Source organism: Protopterus annectens, chromosome 5.part0, assembly GCF_019279795.1.
Source record: "Protopterus annectens isolate FY-2018-M chromosome 5.part0, PAN1.0, whole genome shotgun sequence".
In the NCBI taxonomy this organism is placed as follows: Eukaryota; Metazoa; Chordata; order Ceratodontiformes; family Protopteridae; genus Protopterus; species Protopterus annectens.
Window position 1 is genome coordinate 45153115 of NC_056735.1, and position 13566 is coordinate 45166680.

At 42.9% G+C, this 13566-nt stretch overlaps 1 protein-coding gene across 4 annotated transcripts in view; it reads right to left on the minus strand.

The window, feature by feature from the left end:
* Positions 1 to 584: 584 nt before the first annotated feature.
* Positions 585 to 13566, minus strand: part of BCL9 (BCL9 transcription coactivator) — a 1690791-nt gene continuing 1677809 nt past the window's right edge. For all 4 annotated transcript variants that reach the window (XM_044072112.1, XM_044072109.1, XM_044072110.1 and 1 more), the window contains one exon: positions 585 to 2868. In XM_044072112.1, coding sequence (XP_043928047.1) covers positions 1748 to 2868 — 1121 coding nt within the window. In that variant the 3' untranslated portion in view covers positions 585 to 1747. The remainder of the gene's footprint in view (positions 2869 to 13566) is intronic.

Genomic DNA, 13566 nt, shown 5'->3' on the forward strand with positions numbered 1-13566 from the left:
ATGTTTTATACCCCTGACGTCATGGAAGAGGCAACAGCAACCGACGCAGAAATCCCAAGACTCTGGTATTCGGGCTGACTGAGGGCTACCTGCAGGCAGATAACCCAACTGTGATGACTGCAACAGTGAAACACGAAGAACATCTTTAAGCAGAGCAGCATGGCATACGTGTGGTGGGTCAACTTCAAATGGTAACACAGTTCTGAGATACTAAAAAACTGATCCAGCAGTTATGAATGTTGCCAATATTATTATTACAAAGTTAATGTTTTATGACAGATGTACACCTTGAATTATGGTGCAAAGCAAACACCAACAGTGGAGACTCTTACTGTAGAAATCAACAGCATTTAATGCTAAAAAGTCTACTAGGCCTGTATGATACTTGAACACTCCAAGGAGTTTTTTTCTTGTGTACAGTGTCATCTAATAATGCTTGTGCAGAGAGCTGATCAAAAACGTAAGTCATGTAAGCATTTTATTTATTTCACGGGAGATCTCTCTTTGCTGGCCTTCTTGGCTGAAATTACTGTAATCTTATAACACTGCAGGACAGCTTAGAAAACAAGACACAATGCAGCAAATAAGAAACAATATATTTTATTTGTTCAACACCACAGCCCAGGGGAGTGGTTGTGTACCAAATTTAATGAGGTTACACACAACAGTTTACACAGGGGAGGGGGAAAAAACAAAAACAAAACAAAACAAAAAAACAAAAAACAAAAAAAAAAACACAAAAGAACAAAAAGTCCAGGAAAATAATGACATTTGCTGTCATTCCCACGTAAAGTCAAATGGAATTCCTCATAAAAGGATGGGTTAGAACACAGCAAATAGTGTCTACTGTGTGGCCTTGGTGTCCGCGCTGAATATCTGCCCACCACATTGTCAAAGTGGTCACTAGAATCTTCCATAAGGTGTACTTTTCAAACCCCCCCACCTCCCACAGCCCTGGCCTCCAGCCTCCCCAGTTAATTCACAAAGGTACAACAGGTACCAAAGGACAAACAAAGCCTGCTCAGTGTTCTCCATGTTTAAAAGTTTGCCCGGTAGTGTTCTCAGAGAACTAGACCACCCCCCCAAACAATGAATATTGAAATAGTTCATTTTGTGCTTTATATTTGTAATACTTTTTCTGGCATGAGGTTGTGGTTTGGTTTATTATACACTGGAGTTCAAAATGAAAAGCTGCACATTTGTAGTGTTGCACTTACCCAATGCACACAGTGCTGACTGGCCCTGAATGTTATATCAAGGCCTGCTGCCACATCTTGTATTAAGATTTCTTCTTGTATCCCTTTTTTAGTCTAAACAGTATATAAACCGGTATATGGAGAGGTTTGTGTGTATGTGTGGGTGTGTACTTTTTTTTATCTTGGAGCAGCGAATCCAAAACAATGTAAACACAGAGAAAAAGAGAATAGAACAACTCAGGACAAATGCAATCCTCAAAAAATACAGCTGCAAATTTCCAGTGTGGGAGCCAAGTTTGGCAACCCAGAAGTCCACACCCCTTAAAGAAAGTCACCAAATCAATCCTCCTCCCCAAAAAACAAAAAATGCTGTTGATAAAACAAAGTGGAGTTCTCTGTAGATACATCGCATACATTCTGAAGTTTTCCTGCTTTGTGTTTTCTGTACCCCTTGGATGTAAGCAGTGTTTTCATACTGCATCTGAAGTCTACCCAAGGGCCCGAAGATGCAGCTGTGCAACTCAAGTCTATGCACACAAAGTTTTAGCAGCTTACAACATTAGATTCCCTGGGTTGCCAGGCCCCTGGCTAAACCCCCCCATAGTCAGATCAGCAGACATTCCTCTTGCTCTCATTTGAGGGGGTATTATCATACTTTGCTGCGGACCCACCATACCCTGTAATGACATCATCATGTTTGGTGATCCGACAGGGCCAGGGTGGCTGTACATGCCAACTGGGCCCCGTTCCTTGACTTGCATCATGGCTGCTGCCGCCACTGGATTGTTCATCATAGTAGGCTGCCCATGTAGACCACCTTGTCCTGGTGACATCATTCTGTGCTGAGGTCCAATCATTCCTTGTTGCAGAAAAGCAGGTGCCCTTATAGCATTGTGGCCTGCTAATGAGCCAGGGTTGCCCATGGGCATATCTTGTGCACCCATGGGACCTGGCCCTCCCATACTGGGAATCGGAAGCCCCATTCTTGAATTCTGTTCTACCATCATCCCTTGCATGTGAGGGAAACCTGGTCCAGGGCCTTGAAACTGCTTGCGACCAGAAGGATCACTACGTGGAAAATATTGTAATGTTTGGCTGGGCTTCTCTGATGGGATGATGCGGGACAAATCAAATTCTGGTATCCCAGAAACACCTGGTCGGATAACCTCCTGAAGATCTGGATCTGCAAAAACTGAAGGCATGTTGCTCCCCATACTGCTAAAAGAGTCTGGGCCGCTCTGAAGACTAGGCTTACAAAGGACAGGGTCTGCAGAAGGTTGTGGTATATTGTTTGAACGCCCAAGAGGTACACCTTCACCAGGGAAACCAATGGTTTGTGGAAAGCTGCCCTGTCCACCACTTGGACTGCTGTGAGAAAAGGGAATCTGCTGTGAAGGAGAATGCACTGGGGGAAAATTCTGCTGACCTGGGGCAAATCCCATCCGTCCTTGAGGTATCATCTGAGGATTGTTCATAGAAGGATCCTGAGGGCCATGTGGCATCATTTGACTGTGTGACATCATGCCTGGTCCCATGGGGGTTGGAGAGGGCATCTGGTTAGGAAGGTTGTGAGAAAGAGGTTGTGTCATGCCCAGTGGGCTAAGAGCCGCCATCTGACCTCCAGAATTCGGAGCCGGCATTCGAGGATGATTTTGCATGCTACCAGCTACACCTACGGAGGAAAAAAACAATCAGTAAAACAAGAATGACATTCGATTACTTAAAAAATAACTCATTCTCTATCTCCTAAATGATATATCCAATCTACACACAACAGTAACATTTCTTATAACCCTAAGCTTACTAGAAGACACTTGGTCTAAACCACAAAAAAATATGTAATACCATTTCTATCAACAGAAATATTGTCCTCCCCTTGCATTTCTCATTTCACTCATCTTGAAGTTATTCCTAGTACAATCCCAAGGAAGAAACAATTACGGCCAGTACAGTTATTGTGACTGACTGCTCCCTTCTCACAAGCACTTCCATAAAGGACAGCTATGTTCCTTTAAATAACTGGACATTTCAGGCATTAAATGACCAACGGAATCAGAACAGAGATGTAGCAAATTGTTCTGGTTTGAAAGAACTATGTTACTGCAAACACAACAGCACTGTACATAATCTCAAAATCTGGCAAGGAGCAACTCTTTTCTGTGTTGTTAACAGGTTAGTAATAGTGCCTACACAGTAAATAAATGTAAAGTAATTTTAAGCAGCTGCTAGGATGTAATGAGCAAGACTTTTTCAAGGAGCACAAACAGATCATTCTAATATTTTAACAACCACAAAGATGGTTACAGCATTATAGCATATGGATCAGTTGCACAGCTGAGACGCAACTAATTTACTGTAACAGCAGATTTTCAAACAAAAGGGCCAGTGCTGTAGTACTACTCCTTCCCACAGAAAATAGTCACAGGCAGAAATCTACTCTTCTGGCTTGACTTTCACAGCCATTGGACCTCCTGGAATCAGATAAATTCCTCCACTTTGTCTAGGACCTTAATATGACGTTTGGCTTAAAAAGAGGGCAACGTATATCATCTTCATTTTTTGTCTAAGTGACATCATCAACAACAACTTTTGGTAAATATAAATCAGACACTTCTAGTGTTACCTGCTCTGTTGCCGACAATAGGTATGGGGCTAACCTCTGCTTTCCCAGCCCGTTATGAAAGGAAAGGGGGAAGAACAGAAAAAAAATAATAACTGTTCGAATAATTAATTTTAAACAGTTAGATGCACAAACATAATTCTCTGAAAACCACTTTCAGAAAACACAATTTCTACTTTTTTTTTTCAGGGTGAGGGGATTGCCTCCCATGTTCGGGGAGATTCCCCCCACATCCACCCTAACTTATATATACCACTTCCATGGTTGCACAACAGTGGAGAAACTGCAATACCGCCTGTCTGCTGAAACTGTCTTTCAGTCATGAAGTCATCACACTGCCTTCAATTGAACCACAATCGTTCAACTAACTTTCAAGTTCCCAGATAAAAGCACCCTAACAATTTTAAGTGTAAGCTAGATGTGGTAAAGCTATTATGTGGTCTCCTTCCTTTCAGACTACCCCATTTCAGAATGCAAATGAATACTACAAAGGATCAATTACATTACTTATTCCTCCCTAGTTCCTGCAGAGGGCATTTTACTAAAAATGTAACACATTGGATTTATTTTTCTTGCATTGTATACCTCTATAATATGTATTTGTCTTGTTTATCTACTTCAATTTGTACTATGTAAAAACTTTCTCGACTTTCAAAGTTAAGCTGATGTTATGTAAAAATTTCTGTGATTGTATGGAGCTTTTCTCCCCGGGCCTCCACTGAAAATGGGTCGTTGGGCCCAGTGGACTTTCCCGGTCAATAAATAAATAAATAGAAGTCATTCTCCACACCAGGTCTGATGAAGCCGAAGCAAAGGGAAAGGTGTGTAAGAGTCTATACTACAAATGCGATCACGTAAATTCAAACATTTTCCGTTACGCAGAGCGTACTCGCACAACTCTATGCAGTGAGCTCCCAGTGGGTGGCCTATTCTGGCTCCTGCGCCAATAAAAACATGTTCTGCAGCATCACAAACTCTGAACCCAAAACAAGTAGAACCGTCCTGCAGTATTACTGGACTGAATCTCTAACAATATAGTCTGTGGTGAAGGTGTGAATGACAGGTCAGGTGGCTGTTCATAGACATTATGAGCTGAATTATTTTTAAAGAAGGCTGGTGTGGTGGGCGCTTCCCTGGTGGAATGCGCTTTTGCATGACCTTCCCATACCTTTCAATGCTATCCTTAACAAAATTCAGTACAGTTAGCCACTTCCAGATGGTCTACTCTGAATTGGTCTGCCATGCATACCTAGCATAACAAAGCAGGCAAACAGCAGAATGGACTGTCTGAAGTCTTTAGTACCACATTCACGTGTATATCCATTAAATGCATTACCATCTCTCCTACGTGCTGTGGCCTAGAATACAATACTAGCAAGCCGGAAGTTTTGACTTGGTGCAAATTTGGAGTCCATTTTTGGTATGTAGGAGGGATTAATTGTAAGATTTAATCTGTCCTGTGAATAAATGTGAATGGCCATTATACAGTACGGCCTGCAGTTAGGATATCCTCTTATCAGATGTAATGGTTGCCAGAAAAAGAGCTTTCCAGGATAAAAAGAATGATGGGACAAACGTAATAGATTCAAAGTCGTCAAGGTCAGTTTCACCACCACAAAAGTAAGGTCCCAAGGAGAAAGTACACATTTTAGGGGTACTGAAAAGCAAACCCCCTTAACTGTTTGAATGCAGAGTCAGAAGACAAGGGGAGATCCATGGGGAGACAGGCTGCAATAGGCGACTCATCTTGTATGAATGAAATCTTACTCTAGAATATTTCAACTAAATATTCAAGGACTCTAGGTAAAATACGTAGCATTACCATCACACCACACTGCAAATATTTTCCACTCAGCTAGGCAGAATTTTCTACTACTTGGTTTCTTGGCCTTTTGCATGGTGTGTAGCACTTCCTTACAAAAACTATCCCTGGAGAGTACTAGGCTAAGATTATCCATGCCATAAAACTGAGTCACTAAGTTTGGATAAATGATTGACCTACTCTGTTGTGCTAATGGATAAAAACTGGTAGTGGCTTCTCTCAGTCTTCCTTCTTTATGCTCATTTGAATCGGCAAAGAGAATTATGGCTGATTTGTTCAGAGAAAGGCTACTAAAACAAGCCTTGCCTTCTTCTATTCTTACATTCTGGAGTACTCTTTGGAGAACAGGAAAGGGGGAAATGTGTAAAACTCTTTTTAAAGAGAAAAAGCATTTCATAGTTTCATAGTATAGTACTAGGCTATCTGCCCTAGGGCATTTATAAGCCTAGCCATAGTGTACGTGGCTTTTGCCACCCCATGTAATGATACAAAAGTGTACAAAATAAATTTAGTTTACTGTGCCTCTGTCTAGTAATGACACAGAGATGACCCCCGGGGTAAACCTACGATCACCCATCCACTCGTCAAGATTTCTCTTGAAGAGAGTCAGTGAGGGGCTCTGCCTAACATGGACTGGGATCCTGTTCCAGAGTGCGGGAAGCCTCTGGGTTATGAATCTGTCCCTCCAGCATGTCCTATTCATATTTGTGCTGAGGTTTAGATCTTTAGCTCTCATGGATCTGATGGATTTGGATTTTTTTGAGGTGGAGCATGTCCATTAATTCCGGATTGAACATGGCCTTGTACGTCAGGCACAGATCACCTCTGAGCAGGCGGTATGCTACTGAATAGAGCTGGATCTTCTTTAGTCTGGCAGCATATGACATATGTTGGAGACCCTTGATCCTCTTGGTGAGGTACTTTTGGGGTCTCTCCAGCTGCTGCAGGTGCCGGGTGAGGTACATACCAAATGGGGAATTGTACTCAATCATAGGCCTGATAAGGGAGGAATATAGGGGTACAATGACATCCCTTGATCTGGATGTGAATCCCTTCATGATAAGGTGGCCAAGGTAGAAGGTCTTTCTAACCACTTTGGCGACGTGGGTGTCAAATGAGAGGTCACTGTCAACTTGGGTCCCCAGGTCTCCGATTACTTTTTCCATACTTAATGGATTACCACCTATGTGGTAACTTCTGGGTACTTTGTTTTTCCCAAAGGGGATGACTATACATTTTTTGGCATTTAGTTTAAGGCCATGACTCTGGCACCAGCCGTCTGTTTCTGTAAGGCCCTTCTGAAGGATGCATTTGTCAGCTGGTGTATCGACTATGGCGCCTAGGTTGTAGTCATCTGCGAACTTTGTCAGCCACAACCCCCCTATGTTTGCCTGCACATCTGAGAAATAAATGCTGAACAAGAAGTGTCCCAAGACAGAGCCCTGTGGGACTCCACTTGTGACTGGCTTAGAATCTGACATAGCTCCAGCTATTCTGACCTTGTGGGTTCTGTCCTTTAGCCAGTTTGCAACCCATCTTGTGACGTATGGGTTTACATTTAAGCTGTTGAGCTTGTCTATGATGCCTGAGTGGGGGTATTGTGTCGAAGGCTTTTGCCAGGTCCAGGTAGGCTGTATGAACTGCTTTGCCCTCATCGATGGCTCTAATGACGGTTTCAAAAAAGTCCACCAGGTTCAAAAGGCAGGATCTGCCTTTTACAAAGCCGAACTGGGTTGGGTCAATTGTCTGTAGGTCCCCGATGTCTTTGTTTATGAGTTCCATAATGATCCTTTCCATAGCTTTGCAGACCAGGCTGGTCAAGCTTATGGGGCGGTAGTTTCCAGGGTCTGTAGAGGTGCCTCCTTTTTGGAGTGGGACCACTGTTGCTGTACGCCAGTGTTCAGGGACATATCCTGTAGTAATGCTAAGATTAAACAGCATTCTTATGTGCGGGTTTAGCTCCTCTAGGAGTTCACGTAGCACGCAACCCAGGACACCGTCTGGCCCCATAGATGCTGTATTTTTAGCTTTGCTGAGAGCAGCTCTCACCTGGACATCTGAGATGTCAGGGAGGTTGCATTCAGCTGGGATAAATATTTCATCTTTTGGGGGTGAGGGAGGGGAGAAATTTGCACTGAACCTGTCTGCCAGTATGTTGGCAATATCTGTGGGTTCAGTGTATTTCTTGCCGTTATGAACTAACTCTGAGCAGATCTGAGGGTTTCCGCCCAGGTTTCTAACATAACTGAAGAAGGCCTTGTGGTTATCTTTAGTGTCCTTAGCGATTTTTCTCTCAAAGTTGGCCTTTGCTGATTTTATGAGCGAACGTAGTTTTTTGCTAGTGCTGCTCAGAGATGCCTTCCCTTTATGGGATTTTGCTCTGTCTTGCAGTAGCTTCCTTCTCTTGTTATAAAGTTTGTTTATGGCTGGGGTCCACCAGATAGGACGCCTGCCTTTGGTGGAAAGGGTCTTGGTTTTATTTGGGATTGCATGATCCATGCATTCTTGGAGATGTCCGTAGAAAGCATTTGTGAAGGATTCAGCAGTGTGGGATGTGGTTTCCACTGGCCTAGGGGGCTTGAAGGATGTCATTTCAGTCCTAAGGAGTGTAAAGTCGGCTTTTGAAAAGTTTCTCACTGTGGTCTTTTGTGCTGGGGGTGGAGGTGGGATATGAATATCTAGGGTTATTAGTTTGTGGTCTGATCTCACTAGTGAGGGGTATACTTCCGGTGTTGAGTATTTTGTCCCCATGTTTGTGATGATCACGTCAAGTACATTATTTCCCCTTGTGGGGGAGGTGACTAGTTGTTCTATCGCATTTGAGTTGATGAATTCCAGGAACCTTTGGGCTAGGGTGTTTGGGCTTGAGTAATGTACCCAATCTATGTTTGGGTAGTTGAAGTCTCCCAATATGATGGTATGTGGTGAGACATTCATATCCTCCAGTGTCTTCAGGAAGGCTGAATGGAGTTCCTGAGATTGAGAGGGTGGTCTGTAGCATGCTACAAGATGTATAGCAGTTTTGCCTACGGTTAGTTGCACATGGATGGTCTCCGATGCTTCGTGCATTGCCACTAACCTGGAGGTGTGGGTGTCTTTAATGAATATGGACACTCCCCCTCTTTTTGTGGTTTGGCCCAAGTTTTGGGGCCGAAATGCATGATACAAGGTATAACCTGGTAGGGCTGGGGTGCTCTCAGGAGCCTTGAACCAGGTTTCAGTTATTGCACAGACATCGATGCTCTCCATACTGAGTAGTGCTTCGAGAGTCTGCATCTTGAGATATAGACTTCTGGCATTGAGCAGCATTACCCTTAGTTCTTTTCCTTTTTTGTTTTCTAAGGTGGCGGGTTTGTCTTTTGAGCCTTGCCTAAAAAAGGCACTATGGGGGTGGCAAGAGCCTTAGCCAATATCCGGAAGCCCAGTGGTGACAGGTGCAAGCCGTCCCTTGCGAAGCAGCGTGGCTTGTCCAGCATATCATCCCAAGCAGACAGACATTGGATCCCCCTAGAATGACACCAGTAATTGAGCCAATTATTAAAGCTGATCATCTTGTATTTGTATTGTGGCATCATTCTTGGTGAGGGCAAGATGCTGATCAGGGTCAGGGTCATACCGGCCTGGGCTACATAATCAGAGAGCTCCTCTATGTCTCTTTTCATGCAGTCCAAGGAGGTCTCAGGTCATTCACGCCGGCATGGACAATGACGGAGTCATATTTGTACTTGCTTTGGAGTGACCTGAGTGCTTGTGTTATGTGGCGGATCCTAGCACCCGACAGACAGCTCACCGTTACCCTCTCTTTGTTCAGCCTGGTAAGTGGAACATCAGTGTGCCTGATTATAGAGTCACCTATTACTAGTGTAACAGGCATGGTGTTTCGCCTTAAGGGCTGTGATTGTTTGGCACACTGACTTAGTGTACTATGTGTTGCATGTGCTGTGTTTTGAGGTGGTGTTTTCTTGGGTGTCTGCTTTGGGAGCCTCTCTTGTTTTGGTAAGTTTTTTATTAGAGCCTCCGAGTATGTCTTTGTGTTTTTATGCGTTTGGTTTGCAGTTGTGGTTGGTTTGTGTGAGACTGGGTTTGTTGTGTGTGTGGTTACCTTCTCCTCATGTCTGGTCTTGTTAGTCCTGTGTTGAGAGAATTCAGCCTCCAGTTTGGCTATATAGTTGCATCTCTCACAAATGTTTGTGTTTGTTGGGAGGAGGAGAGGGTTGTCTGTGTACATGAGACAGCCCCCTTGTGTGCAAATATGGCACAGTACTTTCTGAACTGGTAATTGCTTATGAGGCAAAATGGTGTTCCACTTGCTCTGGGCCTTCAGGTGAACAGTATAAGTAACCAATGAAAGTCCAAGGTATCTACTGTTAGGATGCAAGTACAGTCTTTTTTTTTTTTTTTTTTACACACCTTTACTGAATTATCATTTGTGACATAGGCACATTTACATCTATACAAAAGTAATCAAACTATATTAAATTAACATTAATAATCATTATACTTCACATACATTGCTATATATCATATAACCCAAGCAACATTAAAAAAGAAGAAAGATTTGAATAATTTATGTAAACATCTTTATTAAAAAATCACTTATGACACAGGCAATCATAAATTTACATAAATGAAAACCACACCAACATAATCCTAGTTGCAAGCTTTTAACATTGCAAACCATACTGACACTCCCATTTGCAAACATTATACATCACTTATAATCTATCCAATCATTTTCAGTCAGACATTACATTGCTCATTTAAGTTCTGCCTTCTTTTAAACCTCATTCCTCCCTTGTATGTATTTGTTCCCACAATTCCCATTTTTCCTATGCAATTTGCTCCTCCCCTTTTCTAAAGATCTCAATTCTAGTTGTTTTATCTATGTTACTATATTCACTACTTCTAATATGGTTGGTTTAGACTTTGATTTCCCTTTTCCAGTAATTGCTTTTTGGCAGTCAACATAATTGGACACAGCAAGGCCTTACCATGTCTAGGCAATTCAGGATGCAAGTACAGTCTTGTGTCACAAAAGGCATTCTTGGGTTGTCTAGTACCTAATGAGGCCACCATCTTACGTCCCTCCTTATGGAAGGGATCACTGGCAGTGCTTTGTAAAAGGGGGTGCTGAGTTACTCCCACAGATTTGGGAGGTTCCTCTAACTTACTGTGGTACGGGGTATGGGCACTATCAAAAGTGATGCCAACATGCAGTCCAGTAGTGCTGGAAATACGTTTGCTGTCCCGTACATCTTTCTAGTCACATGGGCAAAGAAACATCCCAACTAGAAAACTTTCTCTTTGTGCAGCTTACTTATCTGTGTTAAGTAATGCCTCTAGAAAGATCTTCAAAGTTGCTGGAGTTATGTTTAACTCTGACAAGCTCAAGGAAATTCCCAGGCTAGTAAAACATGGATAGTGTATTGAAGAGCCATCTACATGTCCCTTAGGGAGGATGCCTGGGTCAGGCAACCTTCTTCATGGGAGATGGGGGTTAAAATGAGACTCTCCCTGGCCCCAAAGATGGGTGATCGCTGGGGTCAAGATAGTCAGCTTGTAATGGACATGATTCAAAATGCAGTGCCTGGTTCTGTCCATTTTGTTACTTGCAAAAAAATACTGCCTGCAGGATTGATTCAGAGCGTGTTCTGAGATTGCTTCAGTCAAATAGCAAGTATTCAGTCTAACAGCTAATCTGTCAATATGGAAGAATGTGCATTGGTCTTTACACATAGGACAGGAGTCTTAAAGATCCTCATAAAGGAAAATGGCCAACAGAAGGTGCTCTCCAGTGGGGGAAAGCTACTAGAGTAAAAGGTTTTGAAAAGGGGCAAGGTCAGCTTTCTACAACAAAGCTAAGGTCCCATGAAGAGAGCCAGACCAGCAACATGCAATCACAATGAGCACTGTTTTTCTTTTGCAGCCCTCATCACTCTTGGAATGGTGAGGAAGACCTTCCTTGAAGAGATCGTTGCCCAAACCTCAGTGCATGGAAATCTGGCACAGAACTTCTCCTAGCTGGTAAATTTCTTGTGATACAAATAGATTTGTCTCTGTTTCCCACTTCTGCACTAAGCCCTGGAAAACTTGAATGCCCAATTTCTATTCAAGAAGGCTGGAAGACCTGGTCAGCTTGTCCACAATGAACTACAAGTCTGGCGCGATGTTAAGTGGTCAAGACGCACAGGTCTTGGTGGAAGTCCCACTGCAGTCATTCTAAACAGTGGATACAAAGTGTGTCCCCCTCCACTTGTCTAGGTAGTGCATTACCGCAGTGCTGTCTGTTGCTGCTTTCACTGTGTGTAGGTGTCACACTGTTAACAAATGCTTGGAGGGATCAAGTAAGATGACCAGCCATTTCCCTTACAATGATGTACCTATTCACCACCATGGTGTTCCACCTGCTCTGGACAGTCATACGAACATACTGCAACCTCCAACTATATCTGAAGCAATCTGTTTTCAAGGTCTAAATACTTTCTAGGTTACAAAGGTCATCCCTTGGCTGGCTAATAAATGATGGGAAGACCAAATGAATCCCTCGTTTATAAGAGTTCAACAATATTACTTTCACCAGACAGTGCTGGTGCTGCATCCCAAAAATTTTAAGGTGCCAATGTGCCTTGCTCAAATGGATTTTTGCGATTTTCTCTACTGTATCAGGACTAAGGTGATTTCAGAATAGGTCTGTCTATCAAGATCATTTATTGTTTTAGCCACATGGGCAAAGAAGGCGCTCAAATGGATGAAGTTTTCTTGGAACGAGACTATTATACTTTTTTGTCCAGAATGACCTCCAGAAAGATATCCGAGGTTTGTAGATGTTATGCTGGATTTTGTCATGTTCAAAGCAATTCACACAGTAATACAGTGGACTCCGTGCTATAGGGGACACTCCAAGGTTGGGGGCTTGAATCAGTTAATGGTCTTAATAGGGGTAGATGTAAACCCTATGGTCCTGAGGTGAGCAAATATGACAGTCAACTAACTGGTGAACATTCTAATTACAGTGTAAAGACCAAATGGCAAAGAGGTGAAATGATAATGTTCACCATATTCTGAAATGAGAGAACTAAAAATGGTCTTTGTGGACAAGTAAGCATCTTTCAAATCCATACTACATTTGCATACACAGAGGAAAGGTGACCTGCAGTGCTGACATTTTGAATAGTTCCAAGAAATTGTGTAATCTGGGTTAAGTCCAGGTTAGGTCTTCCAAAGTCCATCCTCCTTTGGGACAAGAAACAGTTTGGAGAACAGCCCTCTCCTTATTCCAATAAGGGAACTCCTACTGTAGATCCACCAAAAAGTACAGTTTTGTACCTACCATAAATGTAGATGTCCGATAGGAATGCATCTGCAGTCCTTACAAATGGGTTGTTGTCCTGTCAGGCAGGGCAGCCCCTTCGGGGGGGTCCAAAGGTCAGTCTCTGGCTGGTGTCGCGTTCACCTCAACCATCGCTGCTCGCTGCAGTTTTCGGTATAAATCATCATCCATATCCTTTATCATCCTTTCTTCCCAGTGTTTTGCCCCAGATGCCAGGATGGATAAATTTGATAAATGCCAATGTTTCCAAATAATAGAGCCAAAAAACAAAACACATAAAATAAATAAAATAAGCATGTATGTACATATAATATAACAAAATATACACAACAGATCCCCCCATTGGCTGAAGGATGGCATGATACCTACCTAGGAAGGAGTCTAGGGGGGAGGCAGAGTGGTTGAAGGTGCATTCCTATCGGACATCGGATTTATGGTAGGTATGGCAGGTTACTATGTCCTTCAAGGATGCATCTGCAGTCCTCCTAAATGGGTAGCATACCATAGCTAAACAAGGGGGAGGAAACCAGGGAGCTAAAGGTAGAGATAGAGGATAAGAGTAGAAGAGTGCAAAAACAGCAGCTTGCATAAACAGCAG